Here is a 16,756-nt window from a genome sequence, read left to right as displayed (position 1 = left end):
AAAGCACTGCAACCTGAAATGTTCGAACACTTATGATCTCATACTACGGACTAGACTTTTAGTCTACAGTCAAACATGTTATTCCTGATCACCTTGGTCACCCTCACCCATATGCCTACCATCCATCAGATTTGTGGTCTCTGATGAATCAGGACCAAAAAAAAGTTCATTTTCCAGACTCACCAGCTCCACCAGAAATGAGAAACTGGATTCCAAAAACCCACATATTAGTCAAAAAGACAAGCGTATTTATCCATCACTCCCAGTCTCTCTTTGAGTCTTGGATGGATAACCTGGGTGCTATTATCCATTAAGACATTCCCACAACTCCATTGCTCCTTGAATGATACAGCTCAAGGTAAATAAGTTAAGAAAAAAAATCCCACCACTCTTATTTCCTTCAACCCTGTGAATGACACCATCTTTACTATCTCCGTATCAGTTCTTCATGCACAGACAGATAAACAGACAGCCATGCTCATTCCTCCACTACAAAGGCAGTCTGTAAGGGAGCACACTCACCACTTCATCTTTATTTAGTGCAATGGCTTTGTGGAGTTGTACAGGGGTAGAGAGAGTATTACTATTACAAATCAGCAGCTGCACCTCACAAATAAAATTGGTAACGTATCTATTAAAAATTGTTTGGCTCACGATGCTAGGCATATACTCAATATTTCCCATGCAGAAGGTAAAGGCTGCCTTAGATCTCTGCCCATCACTGCTACATCTGAGAGGAAAGCTTTGAATGTCTATGACGCTTAAAATTGGTTTATTTCACTTTTATATGCCTCTTGAAAGTGATTTTCTGACTGAAAAGATTATAGAATCAGAGAATCATTGAGTTTGGAAAAGGCCTCTAAGATCATCCAGTCCAGCCATCCATACATCATCGCTATGTCCACCCACAGAATCATAGAATCATTACGGTTGGAAAAGACCAATGAGATCACTTAGTCCAACCATCAACTCATCACAACCATACTCACTACACCATGTCCTATGTCAGTGTGCATGTATCCATGGCAGAAGTGCAATGGAAAGGGACAGTAGACACCATTTCCCTCAGCTGTGATGAGGCTGCACTTGGATGCTGGGCCCAGTAGCCTTGAGACTGACTGGAGCCCAGGAGCTGCCTCTGCTCCTTAGGAAGCACTTCTATGCTGTGTGGCTGCTGGAGCTGGCACAGGGACAAAAAAAAGCTGAGAGCTACTCTTGCAAATCTCCATCCCCACCTGCTTGTAGCTCTGGACAATCTGTTCTGGGTATCCCTACCTGAGCAGGGATTGGACCAGATGTATACCATGGGGCCTTTCCAACTTCAGTCATTCTGTCATTCTGTGAATTGCAAGTGAGCAGAATTTAGTAGTAAGAACAAGAAAGCAGTCATTGGTACATGCTCACTAGCACAAACTATCGTTAACACATTCATCACCTGAACGCTAAAGGCAATGGGAAACATTTTTTTCCTTCTTTTTAGCAAGAACTGTCAACTTGCTTCCTGCTTTTCGCAGTGGGAGAAATCTCTTGGATTTTGAGTGATTTGGGGTTCACCTAAAAGGAGTTTGCTTTTTCCAAGGGAGGTCAGTCAGAGCTGCAGTCCTTTACAGGTGTCTGCTCTTACATACACCATGATGGTCTTTAATAAAGCCGACATGTTTAAATGGAATACAGATCAAAGAAATGAATAAAAAATGAGTACAAAATATATTGCTAGGAGAAAATATATAGAACAGTACATAAATCCAGGAAGCAAAATATATAACCCTACTAAAGGAAATCTAAGCTGTCATATTATCTTAAATGGAAAATTAAAAAAAAAAAAAAAAAGATATATGAAGCTAAGCCCAATTCTTAATAACTTACTTAAAATAAAACTGAGTTTGCTTCTTTATTTCCCTTTCCTCTATGCAGGAGAAGGAAAGAAAATCTTCCCAAGTCTACATGATAAATCACAAGTAGTTAGAGCAGGCAAGGAATTTACAAGTTGTGGTTAATAGAAATGTTTATCAGAGACAGTGTAATTACCAGACAGCTTGCTCAAAAACAGAGTTGTTAAAAAAAGATGGGTAAAAAAGGCAAGAGTAGATACTAAAACAAAAATTTGCACGAACATATGTAAAAGCAAGTGGTTTTCAATCCAAACAGGTGTCTCAGCTCTCTCTACTCAAAGCAACAGTCATAATATGAGAAGGCTATATAACCAAGGAATGCTATAAAATCCTGTGTTAATGGGAATAAATAACAGCAATAAATGTCTGGGGTTGTGGAGGGTGTCCCTATCATTTGTTTGAGGGCATGTTTATTGAGTCAGACATTAAGTGGCATCCCCATCCAAGTCAAATGAGACTTAAATATACATTTAAAGTTAAGTACATGTTTAATTGTTTTGCCAAAAACACATTCCCTGGGTAATTAGAAAGCCACCTTTGAGATACCAATCACAGAGCAGCACTAGGCTGCTTTATGAGCAATGCCAGCGGCAGCTGAAATAAACAGCAAGTGATGTTTCATTATTACATGAGTAATAATAGCAGAAAGAGTTAATGGTGTAACCTGGATCACCAGGATTCAGGCCAGCACAACACCTCCTTCAGCCCTAATCTCACAGTGATCATCATGGAACAGGTTGCCCAGAGCGGTGATGGATGCCTCATTTCTGGAGACATTCAAGGTCAGGCTGGATGGGGCTCTGGGCACTTTGATCTAGCTCTAGATGTCCCAATTTATTGCAGAGGCCATTTGACCTTTAAAGGTCCCTGTCAACTCAAATGCTCCTGCGATTCTATGTTATGCCTGGTGTTGCTTGTTCTGAGTTAGCAGCACTGATGTCCAATGTGAATCAGATCTCCCATTTCACACAGTCACAACACAGCTGAGGCTGGAAGGGATCTTCTGGGTCCATTTGGTCCAACATGTGCTCAGGCAGGGATACCCACAGCTGCTTGCACACAACCACGTACATATACCTTTTTAGTATCTCCAAGGAGCATATACCACAAGCTGTCTGGGCAACCTATGCCTGCCATGAGTCATCTGTACAGTTCTTCTAATGAAGGAAACCTCCTGTCCTCCATTTTGTACCCACTGCCTCTTAGAATTATAGAATCATTAAGGTTGGAAAGACCTCCAAGATCATGTCCAACAGTTGATCTGTCACCACCATGCCCACTCACACAATCATAGAGTTATTAAGGTTGGAAAAGACTGACAAAGATCATCAAGCCCAAGTGTCAACCTATCACCACCATGCTTGCTCATAGAATCATTAACACTGGAATCTTGTCCTGGCACTGGGCGCCACTGCAATGTCCCATCTTCTGTTTCACTTCCGAGCTAACTGCACTTCAACCCAGGGTAAAAGCAGTCACTGCACACAGAGCACTTTGTGATAAGCATTGGTTACTGTATTCCTGATAGGCTCAATCATTCAGCCTATGGGGATATATTAGATTGACAAGAAGTGCCACTCTGTTGTGTTTCCATGGGTTTCTCTTCAAAGCTGTGGTCCACCTGTGTAGATTCATTTAATTCAGAGGCTATCTTTCCTTTTTTTTCCTTCCCAGATGATACGTTTGGAGGGTTGATCTCTTTAGAAGGACTGTGGTATTTAGCAGGTGTTGAGAACTGACACAAACTGTGGCACTGAGGGACTTGACTAGTGGGCATGATTGGGATGGGTTGATGGATGAACTAGAAGATTTTTGTGTTCTTTTCCAATCTTAATGATTCTATCATTTTATGATTATATGAATGCAATACTTTTAGATCACCTACACATTAAAGCTGGTCAAACAGTTCCTACTACAGACATGGTCACCCAAAAACCCAGTAAAAACCCCACATTTTCAGACTAAAGTTATTGTTTTCATGGCCAAAAAGCTTCAGTTCACTGCAGAAATACCTTCTCTATGGTGGTTATTGCCAATTTCTGTTCTAGCAAATTGGTCTGAGCACCATTAAACATGGAAAGGTTTTCATTCAAGTCAAGTAATGGTCCCATAAAAATATTAAAACATTTTTACAGAAAATATTAATTGTAAATCAATCAAATAATGCTTTGTGGAGAAATATAAATACTCCAAGGCTTAAAGCAGCACAATTTTATAAAAAGAACAAAATAATAACCCATTCCTACTGAAACTCTTGTAAGTTCTGTGATGTTAAGAAACATTAACAGGAATCAGCTGGTTTGGGTTAAATTATGTTAAACTCCTGGTGTTGAAGTAGAAGCAAGTGGGAGTCTGTGTGTCCTCACACTGAGAACTGGAGATATGCCAGGGCACAGCCCATTTTTCTTTTGCAAACCCTAACACAAAGCTGTATTATTACAAATGTGATGTATTTATAACCTTATTTCCAAGCAAGCTCTGTCTAAACCAGTCTGATTTTGTACCATGGCTGATCCTGGCTGTTCAGATTAAAAACAGATTCCTTCTGCACTTCTCACCTCTGCCCCTTTCTTTTGATTGTTCTTCCCTTTGTGTCTCTTTTTCTATTGTTTCAGATAAATGTAAAAAAATTTACTCAAAAATCACACAGGATCTAATCTAATAAATATAGCTAATTGCCCACAATTGTCCCAGACAACTGTACAATTAGTAATTAGTATGGGTGGGAGCTATTTAAAACAGCCAGCTTTGATATGGTCCTCCTACTTGCAGGGTAAAAGAATTTGCAGCATTTGCACATCCATTTCTCTGGCAAAAATAATAATACCAACACAAATAAAAAACATGAATATTTGCTTTACTCACAGAGATGTAGGCATTGCTTTTCAAAGTACTGATTTGTCATTTTGTCTGTGAAAGTTTTAAGAAGGTTTCCATGACTTCATAAATGGATGGTCAGAAGAAAACCTTAGACCACGCTGTCTCAGCCCCTTCAGAATTTATTTTAATACCACTGGTACTGAGCATAGAGTTCTACCTCACCTTTTGCAAAATTTCTTTGAAAAGGCTTCCAGCCTTGAGCTGGAGACCTCAGCAAGAAAATAGGCCTGTTAGAACAGACCCAGAGAGAAGCAAAGGTTTGGAAAATATGTCCAGGGAGGAAAGAGAAAAAGAAGAGGTGTTTTTCAGTCTTGGAAAGAGCAGGTGAAAGTCTGATGATAAGAAAAGCTTTGGTAGAGGGTGACTTAGTATCAAAGAACAAAAATGGCTGAGAAATCATAGAATCATTGAATAGCTTAAGTTGGAGGGTACCATAAAGATCATGCAGATCCAATCCTCCTGCCAAGGACAGGGTTAACAACCACTAGGTCACACTGCACACTATCCCATCCAACCTGGCCTTGAACACCTCCAGGGATGGGACATCCACAGCTTCTCTGGGCAGCCTATGCCAGAGCCTCATCATCCTCTCAGTAAAAAATTTCTCCCTAACATCAAACACCTTAATCTCTCTCTTCCAGTTTAAAGCCATTCCTCTTTGTCTTATCACTGGAAATTGATGAGAGAGAAATGGGAAAGAGAAATCCATAAAAACAAATATTCCATACAGAATCAAGACGCTTTAGATGCCACCTCATTCTCATGAAAACACAAAGCCATATGTAGGCAAAATTAGGGGACTGTGTTGAGAAAAGGCATTTTTTCTGCCTCTTTCTCTTTTTCTATGCATTCACTAAGGGTCGACGTCAGAGGCACACAAGCCAGATGGACACTTCAGTCTGATTGGGGATGGTTGTTCTCCCCTTTCTAAGCAGCAGATGCCCCACTGCTTCCCAGGGTAATTCTCTCTGATGCCTAATCAGTCCTGCTGCTAAAAATAGGCATTGCTTATTCATGCTAAAATCATTCCAGTAATTAATAGAAAATTAATTCAAGCCAGGCTGCTATACTCCTGAGAACAAACGACCTTGCTTTGTTCAGTGAAGAAGAATTAGCCAAGGTCCATCCAATGTGAATCATCAAAATGGGAGCAGCAAACAGTCCCTGAGCTCCTTTATTTTTCCTATGGTTCGTGGACAACAAGGGAGGAATGGCACATGCTCCTTCTTATAACCTCTATATCTTTCCCTGATCAGCAATTATTTTGTAACATCTTCGACATTTCATTTTTCCTTCCCTTCCCTTTCCATTTTATTTTTCCATTTTATTCATTTCTGGATATTATTCCTATAGTCCCATAAATCTTAACTTTGTCTCCTGTGGAAACATGAGTTATGCAATATGGATTGTGCCTCTCCATCCCTCCACTCCTTGGTCAAATAGAGGAGAAACCCAAATGAGTGTTCCCACCAAAGAACCTCAGCTCCTCAATTAATCCTAAAAGCATCATCCATTCAACACATCATGGGTCAGACTGGCCCATCAGCACATCCATACACTGAATACTGGTGTCTTTTGACAGTCTGAAGAGGAAATCATCATGGGAGAGAGCTGAAGTGCAAGTGATAATACCTAAATAGAGAATTTGGAGCTTTGAGGATACATGTGCACGGGAAACTGAGGGACATGGCTAGTGGGCATGTTAGGGATGGATTGATGGTTGTACACAATGATCTTGGTTGATCTTTTCCAGACTTACTGATTCTATGATTCCATGAAATCAGAATTCACTAGTTTTGCTGCTCATCAGAAAACTTTAGTAATAAAAAATGCATTCCTGTGCTCAAGCTGCAGACTGTAAGTCTGTCTCCTCCATTTGGATCCCATCAGATCCTTGTTTTAATTCCAATCACATTTCTGTCTCCATGCTTCAGCGTCTCAGGTTTTGCTGAAGAAACTGAGAATGTAGTCATTAAGTCACATGCACACCGCAGAGCTATGGTATCGATTGCAAAACTCTGTTTGGGGTCTGCAGCACCTCTGAAAAGGTTACAGTGAAGGAGGATGTGCAATTTGTAAAGGTCGAGGGATCTCTGACTCCTGGCTGGGGATGCATGAAATATGTTTTCAGTCAAGTGACAAAACCATAAAAGTAACCACTGGGATCGACTTTGAACACTTCAACACACAACTTGAACACTTCATTTCCTCATATGTGTGCATATGTTGACAACAATTTCACAAGACATGATATCTGCACTGAAGTGGTCTATCAGGTGCCCAAGTTCCCAGTAGATTTATCCAACAAAGCCAATGGAGAAAGCAACATATCTTCAACTTCAGCTTAAACTACAGCCCAAATTCCCCAGATATAAGTCTTCAATTGCATTAGACAATCTCATTGTTAGTGGCTACTGAAAGAAAAAACCCAGACCATCACCAAATCCCAGTATGATGCAACTAGATTAGAACTGGTAATCCAAGGATATACCTAAGAAATCTTTGAGGATATGGATGTGACCAGCACAGACACTACAAGGAAAAGATCTTTTTTTCTTCTAATCCATACTGATTACTTTGACTACTTGCATGCTGTCAGAATAGGAGGGCAGTGCTTGAATTATGAAATGATTTTATTTGCCTCCTATTGCATGCCAAAGGGCCTCCTAGCCAGTACTTACCTAGGATATACAGCCAGAAAAATAAAGCTCTCACTTTAAATCCATTTGCATACACCATATTTAACAAAAACAAACAAATGTCTCTTTTAGTAATGGCTCCAAGAAACTGTAGGTTGATTTTTGAAATCGATTTTCCAGCTAAGCTATCAAAACAGGAGGAAATGATAGATATTAATCAGAAATTCCATTATCTCTCCTGGTTTTACACAGCTTGTCTTCTGTTCTCCTAAGCGTTGGAGCATTTGATAAAGGAGACAAGAAAAAAACTTTCAAAATGAAATAGTTTTTGTCAGAATTTGCCAATTCATCACAATCAAATTGCTTCAAGACACTGCATCTCTCTGGCCCAATTAGTTTATAATTAGTTAACACTAAGCAGAATGATTCCAAGAGGAGGGACAAAGACTTGAATCCCAGTATCTGTGGATAGAGCATCTGTTCAAGCAAAAGAAAACATGGCTGTAAAGGACTGATCCTCTATCTTCCTCATCTTAATTGCATGTCTTGAGTAGTGGAGATTGGCTATTCTAGATTGATCTTGTGCTCTCTACCTGGATTTGATTGTAAAATCTATTCTGGACTTAAAATGGCTTTATTATTTCTGCAGAACATTTCCTTGTCAACAAAATGGTACTTTCGAACAGTGAAAAAAACTTGTCAACAGATTTCTTACAAAGTCACAAAACAGTCTTGACAAATATATTCCCTCAAGAAAACACTTTTGCCATATTTAAGACTTTGAACTGAGCTCTTATGACAAAGTTTCTTCCTCAAGCTCTGTTAAAGTGGGGTAACCACCAAGGATCACTGGGATCAAAATGAGGACAGAGAGGCAAAGAAGGGTCCATAAACGGCCATGCAATTAATGCACCCACCTCCACATGGAGGCCAGTTGTTCCTGCTGAACTCATATGAAGCTTGGTGTATCCAAACATCAGATCTGCATATTGCTATTTACAGCAGCTAGTCTGGAAAATTTGGGTGTTCCATACAGAAACTGCGTGAATTCAGAGCAATCCTGATGGGAAAATAAGGTAACAGACTATGAAAAATCTCTGCTTGAGGGTTCTGGATTCAGATATAATGCTTCTCTGCTGCATCTCAGGACAATCATGTTCTCTGCCTGTTTCTCAAGTTGCCTTTAGCTATGTGTTTGAAGGAAGTTGTGATGCCTGGCATGCAAGGGGGCATGAAATCGTTTTGTAAGGGCAGAGTAAACACAGAACTGCTTTGTGATCCCAGCATAAGCTTCTCTCCCCACACTTCACCCCAATGCCAAAGTGTGGGCATGGGAAAATGCACTTCATTTTCCTGCAAACAGTTTGGAGATGGGTGAGGCATCGCCAACAGAGAGACTGGCAGGGATCCCACATTCCAAGCCTTTTACAACAAAAAGAGCTCAGCAATTAGCAAAATTAAAAAAAAAAAAAAAAAAAAAAAAAAAAAGTCAAATGCATTTTTGATGCTCTGAAGTTGCTGAGATTTTAAACAGTCTGAGCTGCTCCCACACACTGAGGGCTCTGTGCGCCAACAGCGTAGCAACAGCACCACCGTATGGGTATCATCAACCCCTCCACCCTGGGAAATTTTGTCCATCTGGTTTGTTCTGTATGCAAGATTGGTACTACGATGGGATTAGTTTAAAGCAATTGATTTCATGGCTGTTGTCAAGAGCGTGGGTGGGTTTTTCTCCAAGGCTGGTCAGGGTTACCTCTGAAATATAAAATCCCAAATGGGAGCAGCTGGTCCCTTGTAGGAACACTCAAGGTCAAACAGAATCCCTGTGCATCAAACCCTGAAAATTATCACTGTGCAGGTTCTATTCGTTGGCACCCACAGATCTCAAAGCACTTCCTTTGTGATAACAGATGTCATGAGCCCAATTTGCCACTATAGGAAGAAGAGGCACAAAGAAGGGAAAGCACATGGAAAAGAACCCTAAACTAGCAGTAACACCAATACCCTTCTGTTTCCAATGCTTTTCACTCATTGACAGCTGCAGTCTCTTTGTTGAACAGCAGTAAGTATCTATGCATGTGGCTGAAACAGAACTCTGCAGCAAGCCAAGGGTATCCAGAGAAGCAGGAATCCTTCTGCTGTACCAAAGTTGTGCCTCTCCATCCCAGTTCAGGTGCATGGGAGAGTGCAAAGCATCTGGGAACATGGTAGGAAATACCTTAGGCTGAGATAGGGGCCATACTATGGCCTTTTGCCACAAGCAGAGAAACATCCCAAAATGACAATGCTTACAACTGATAGAAGAGGGTGCACAGGACCATCTGCTTCTGACAGCAAGCTGTCCACCTCTCTCTTTAGATATCTGTGTGTCTATTTGTTTTTAATCTTCCTCTCCCCTTATCTATCCATTTGCTTTCCCATCTATTCAATCATATGCATCATTTAGGATCAGTGCATCCCTCCTTATACACGAATCTGTAATGCAATTTACCTTACTGCCATCTAGTGACTCAATGTCATTTATTCCCCATCCGTTTTGACTTGAGACACAGTTGCTTGCATTCCCAGAAACACTGCTGTGCAGCCACTGAGAAATACTATTTCAATGCCTGAAATTTTCATTGAAAATTCATATGGTAAATCCTGTTCTAGCAGAAAGAAATCCCCTCATTCTAGACAGATTTACAGACATTACAGCAATGCTCAGGACAAGAAATCTCCTGTTTTTCCCACTGACATCCTCAGTCTAAGCTGCATTATAACTTTCAAGGATAGACCAAGGTAAGTCGACATTACCATTTGATTCACTGCACCCATATCAAACACCTTCAAGAAGTGATAAAGTCAATAAGATTCCCCTTGAAACACATTGCAACCTCCATGTATGTACTTCAGAAGACCTCAAACACTTCCAAAGTTTTTTTTGGTCTTTTTTAGAGGTGGGACCTGAGCTTATTTCACACATCCTACATGCTGATCTTAGGAATCACCTCATGGAGATGTAGCCTCTTTGCACTGACTACTGAAAGAAGTAGGATGAGTGAGAGAGACTAGATGCAGAATTAATAGAAATAACTCTGCTCCAAGGATCCTGTTCAGAGCAACTTTCTTCTCTCTTTGGAGATGCTTGGTATCTCTATCCAGATGTCCCAGGCATCAGTTCAGCTACTGCTTTACCTGTCCTCAAACTTCCAGCTAATGCCTAGCACTGTTTTCCATCCCCTCAGCGTAATTGGTGACACCACGTCCTCTATCACATCCTGCCACAACTTTTCCAGCCTGACACCAGCAGATGAGCCAGCAATTAACCAAGCCTTCCATCCCTACATTCTCCACAGAAGTATCCAGGGCTATATCTATCAGGAATCTGCAGTGAAAACATAAACTATCCTGAAAAAAAAAAAAAAAATCAACCAAGTGACTTGTACACATCCTTAGGTCCCCAGGAGAATTAGCCTCCTGCATGCAATTAGACAAACTTGGGATTGTATAACATCAGTAAAATAAAAAAATACTATGTACATACAATCCTATGGGCAAGTGAGTGTTAATGTATGTATAAAAACAACAACGGGGCATGTTTGCCATCTTCAGGAGTCAAGCAGGAACTGCATATAAAAGTTCAAAAAAGAGTGAAAAGCTACAACTGATATAAGTGTATGCAAACATTAAATAATAATAATAACAATAATTCCAGACCTGGGTGGATTTTATTAGGTTTTCTACTCCCCTTGACTCCCTTTTTGTCTAGCACAAGGAACCAGACACTACAGGGGCAACCATAAGTATTTAAAATAAAAATTAGCCTTAAATATCTCTAAGTCAGGTACACCATAGCCTGAAAGCATATTACTCATTTTTTATCAAGTTATTCCATAGAAATTTATGTATAAATAAATAAAAACACAATGAAACAAAAGGCAATAGGCACAAAAAGAATGTTAAGGGATTTCTTAAATATTATGTTTGTTCGGTTGGCTTCTTTGGTATACTTGTTCATTTGTTTGCTTTCAAGTTCAGGAGTTCATGGAGGAGCACTCAAGATCTGCAAAACCATCTCCTGCATTGGATTCACCTCTGGTGTAACTCAGAGTGGTGCCACTAACATTAGTAGAGTTATGTTGGTTGACCTGATCTTCCTTTGCAGCCTTTGATGGAGATCACATATTCACCAACACAAAAAAACGCCTTCTCTTGTCTTTGAAGGGGTGTCTTGTGTGCATAAGAGCTGCATTGTGTGCAATAAAGACAGGTTGGATGGGGCTCTGAGCAACTTGATCTGATTTAGTGGTTGGCAACCCTGCCAGCAGCAGGGACTGGAACTAGATGGTATTAGAGATACTTCCAACCCAAGCCACTCGATGTTTCTATGGAGTCTCTGAAAGCTGTTGCTACAAAACCTATGCTACTGAGAGTTAAAAAGTAAAGCAAGAAATGACAGAATACTGAGCTTAACAGAAGGGACTTTTATGTTTTTGTTTTGTGTTCTTCTACACTGAGCAGTGGACAAAGAATATGACAGACGGAAGAGTAGTCTCATCAACTCACCAAAGAAAACAGTCATGTTTCAGGTTGGAATGTGGTTGAACTCACCTGGCTCTGTAGTGGGAAATGCCATTTCTATAACAAGCCAGGATTATTTACAGTACACTCAGGTAGGAGTTCAGCTGTACCCAACCACTACTCGACAAAGGCATGCCATAGTGCTTATGATGTGGAGATAAGCATAATACTAGAGAAAGTTATCAGAAGGTCTCTTTGATTTCAGAACACATTTAAAAAAATGAATTGGGCATTGTCTTTTACTAGATCATAAGCAGTGCACTCAAATAAATATATGTGAGCACGCAGTTATGTGGAAGAGGCCTACATATTGTGATTTGCCAGAATACCTTGCTACCACATGCCAGTGGTGTCACATAGAGACACTAATACAAATAAATAGCTGGAGGTGTTTATTAAAAAAACAACAATTTGTGCTTGATTTGAACATAATGGCTCCACTCAGGGTAGTAATGGGGGTGGAGAGCCCTGTTCGCAGGGCGTAACCACAGCCTTGCTCTCCCCAGGGAGATGCATAAGGCCAGTCTTGTTCTAAAGAATTTGAGGGTTTTTTCCGCTCATGAACATTTTATCCAAGGGTGGGAGGGAAGGAAAGTGCATAGTAGTGGAGCGGAGCTGTTTGTTGGTAGCTAGGAAAGTTACAGTCAGATAGGAGAGGCACCTAAAGCAAATATCACCACCACAACCAAACCCCTCCCTTGGGTCCAGCATACAATCCTGCTCAGGTGCCTTCACACGGTAATCTGGGCATGCACAATTGCTGCCTCCCACAGCATATAAAGTGCCCCACGAGGAAATAACTCATATTCAGCACAAGGGAGGCAATCCCAAAATGAAGGTTTTCTTCGTCCTCCTGCTGGCAGTCGTCCTGTGCACTGACCCAGGTAAGATAGATCTCCATCATCTCCAGCAGATCATCAGCTGGAAGAAAAGACGTGTTATGGGTTTTGATACTGAGGGGGAAAATACTGGTCCAGTTGTCATAAGATGTTTGCTTTTTGATGGAGTGTCTCGTGTGTTGCAGGGGAAAACACAGTTCCTCCCTGGTACTGGTGTGATCCTAGTATGGATAGATCAGCTTCTAGGCAAGATACATCTTAAAAAATTTGGAATTTAACTGGGAAAGAAAAAATCCTTGAATTTAACTGAAATGAAAATTACTAAAGTTAGACCACATTGTTTGATATTGTTGTTTTATTTTGCTTTGCTTTGCTTTGCTTTTGAGATTCTTCTTCTTCCCATCCTATTTAATTGGACCACCGCAACATTTCTGCTGTGTTTTTGTTCCCACTTGTTTTCTTACTCATTTTAAAAGTAGCTTCTGATGCTACACAAGTTGTGGGTTAGAAAGGAGAAGAGAAAATGAGCGAATACCACAGAATGTCATTTTCTAGGTTGAATGGGTGGGATACAGGCAAAGCAGATTTGAAACTTTTCTGGTCTGACCTGAGAAAATGTGTGATTTAAAAACAGCTCTTCCAATTAGCAGAGAAGAAGTAGATCTGAACAGAAGCTTGTCTCAAAAAGCAAAGGGTGGTTAAGAAATCTGAGAAGCTGTTCATACAGACCCTCTCCTCTGCCACCTTCCATAAAGTTGCTCTGAAACGTGACTTTTTGCTGCATTAATAGATAAATGTAACAGTAAGTTGTAGCACTAGATTTAAGCTGGGATTTGACTATTTGCTGAATCAGACATTTATGTCAGAACAACTTGGACACGAGACCAAGTACATAAAATCTCTTCTTGTTTCAAATCTGTTCTGCTCTGAATAGCACTCATTTCTAATTATGGCTTGTCTGCATCTTAAAAGAGTATTTCAGGCATTAGGGTATTGAAGAAATCATGAGACAAGCCTGGCATTGAGGAGTTAAGGTACATATACACATTCACAGCATATTTGCAAATCTGCAAAGCTTCAGTTGTGCCTTGGGGCACGGGTGGGTAATAGGAATGGGTAATTGCACCATGCTCTCACTCCTTGGGGGACTAGTTTTCATTAGGGCTAGGCATTTGTAAACTGCAATGCTTATTCTGCCTTTGCTTGACCTCTACCTCCACACATGTTAACAATGTTGAGCTGGGTCACAGAGAGATGGACATGTCCGTGAGGGGATGGGAACATGTGGCAACGTGGTTGTGAGATTCTGTTTTCTAAGAGGGACTATTGGATAATAGGTATCACAAGTTGATCAAACTGAGCAAACGAGCTGAAAGAAATGTTTAAAATCTCCTGCTCTGTTCCTTCCTTACTTTCTCCTTCTTTGGGCTTTCTCCATTTGTCCCAACCCTGGCCACTGTGCCTCACCTAAGGCTTTCGTGTACAACCTTCCTGTCTATAGAGGAAGACAAACAACATTGACCAACCTTTCTAGGAACTTCATCCTTCCATCTCTGCTCAGTTCACAAGGTGGGAGTATCACAATAATCCCATTCCTGAGAGGAACTGTGCTGGGCATCTCAAATGCTGAGGAAGGAATAGTCTCCTTCTCATTGACTGATGACTGAGTCTCCTTCCCATTTGCTTCATCTCCTTCAACTGCTTTCTTGCATCCTCAGTGCACTACCTACATCTGAAACCACTCCACTACCTACTAGATTTTCCTCTCACCTCAAGCAAGTAGGACATCCTCAAGCAAAAATGTAAAAAAATGCTGTTTTCCCAATAACAGAGGTAGTGTCTTCCTTTGAGCATCCACAAAAATGATCCTATTTCCCAGTGCACGCATTAGATTTCGTTACCTGGAGAGCTTCAAATGGATTTGTGTTATAACCTCTCTTGGTCTTTTGCAGGTTCTTCTTTGCAATGCTACAGCTGCAAGTCAAAACTCAGCAACAGCAACTGTCAGGAATCAATGAACTGCAAGGAAAATGAAGTGTGCAAGACAGATGTAATCAGTAAGGCAAAGAGGGGGTGGACAGCATGGGGAATGGATTGTTATTGGAGACTGGCATGGTCTCAATCTCAGGTGTCCGTGTCTGCCCCACCAATTCTAGATACATCAGATGGTATGGGCCAGCAAAGCTCAGCATCCGTCCCCAAAAATTATTTGGTGAGAAAGGGATGATGTAAAGCTTTCAGAAAAGTTCTAGTTTAGGTAAAAGTGACAGAAAAATAATCTTTGTCCCTTGGTGATAGCTAGTGCTGTCATCGATTTTAAGTGCCTTAGTAGTAGTGTTGGCAAATATTCCCCTCCCACAGAAAGAAGAATGTTATTACACCTGTGGCTGAAACAAATTTAGAGACATGATTTATTGGCCATGGTGTTGATGGTATGACAGTTGAACTTGATGATCTTAGAGGTCTTTTCCGACCTTAATGATTCTATGATTGTAAGTTCAAATCTTCTCCTCTCACTGGCTGTAAGGGTGTGATTCAAAAGGCACATACTTGTTGTATCTCTTAAATTCCTCAGTGTTTGCCAATGGATCATGTGAAATAATAAGCACTATGCTCAGTGCAGTGCCAGAGTCTGGAAAAAATCTCAAGAGAGCACAACTGCTTTGTTTAGCACATAGCAGAGCAGGGCACTAGCGGTTAAGCACATGATATTATGAATAACATATACAAATGTCCCTCTTTTTTTTCTTCCTTAATACCAAGAAGTTTTGCTTATAAGGGAAATCGTTAAGTTTATAGCTTCACGAACCTTGGCTGGGATAATATTTCATTGAGTCCTTGGAGTAATGGTCCTGTCTTCTTTCCAGGGGTGATAGGGTTCTTCAGCATCATCAGCAAGGGCTGTGAGGCAACATGTCAAGAAGACTATCAAGATTTCAAAGTGGGCAACAGGAATGTCTCCTGCTGCACCAGCAACCTCTGCAATGTCAATGCAGCAGGAAGTGTGAGGAGCAGCTATGGAATGGCAGCAGGAATAACAGCCAGTGTGCTCTGGACCTTCCTGAACAACAGACTGTGAAGAGGAAAGAGAGCTCCTGTGACCACAGAAAGTCTTGAAGCACCCCTGTTACGATGGGAATTGTAGCCAGATGCAATTTGGTGTGTTGGGCATACAGCATCTTTGGAGCTGATGGCAGATCTTTGCCTTATGATAGCTTCTTTATTACTGTTGTTGTACTGCTGTATTGCTGCTAGATGAGAAAGCGTGTGTGTGTGTGCAATCCACCGAAAATAAAATATACTAATTTCTGAATCCAGTGTGAGTGCATTGCTTGTATATCACTTACCTATGTATTCCTGCACACAACAGTTGGGTGTGTTGTATATCTGGCGATTGTTCAACCTTGTTAATTGCTACGTAATGACGTGTGTTGAGAGATGCCGAGAGATTAGGGACATGGCTTAGTGGGCATGGCGAGGGGTTGGTGGTTGGACTAGATGATCTTCTCCTTAATCATTCTATGATTCTATTATATGATTTCATGCCATTACACATCAGAATAGAGTTGGCATCCATAGCTCCAAATCTTGAGAGGCTCTGATTAATGACAAACTCTAGAGGGTATATAACCTAAGAAGACCCACAAAGAGCAAATATCTAAAGAGAAACTTGCTTCCAGCCAAGAGATCCCACAATCCTGCACCTTGTTGGTTACCACACAAGACAAAAATATTGCTCACCTTCCCTGCTCCATGTGCATATGGTCACTCATAATCTCACAGCTGTAGGATCCTTGGGATGGTGGGCAGGACTGCACAGCCAGATAGCCAGATCATCACTATGGGCAGTAACTGTTGGAGTGAAAAATATGTCCTTAGTGTGTCCTGGTTAATCTATGTGCGACCTAAGATTGCCTGCAAATTCTGCAATTGCCTGCACATC

The 16,756-nt window shown here is 40.9% G+C and overlaps 1 protein-coding gene across 1 annotated transcript; it reads left to right on the top strand.

Annotated features, from left to right (window-relative positions):
• Positions 1–12,806: 12,806 nt before the first annotated feature.
• On the top strand, positions 12,807–15,892 carry LOC306945285 (prostate stem cell antigen-like; the record flags this gene model as incomplete). Its single annotated transcript, XM_079533998.1, has 3 exons — positions 12,807–12,858; positions 14,766–14,870; positions 15,681–15,892. 3 exons carry the CDS (start codon positions 12,807–12,809, stop codon positions 15,890–15,892), a joined length of 369 nt encoding a protein of 122 aa, XP_079390124.1.
• Positions 15,893–16,756: the final 864 nt, after the last annotated feature.

This window comes from Tetrao urogallus, assembly GCF_951394365.1.
Source record: "Tetrao urogallus genome assembly, chromosome: 3".
NCBI classification, from domain to species: domain Eukaryota; kingdom Metazoa; phylum Chordata; class Aves; order Galliformes; family Phasianidae; genus Tetrao; species Tetrao urogallus.
Note: the sequence above shows the minus strand (reverse complement) of the source record. Positions and strands in the feature narration are given on the sequence as shown.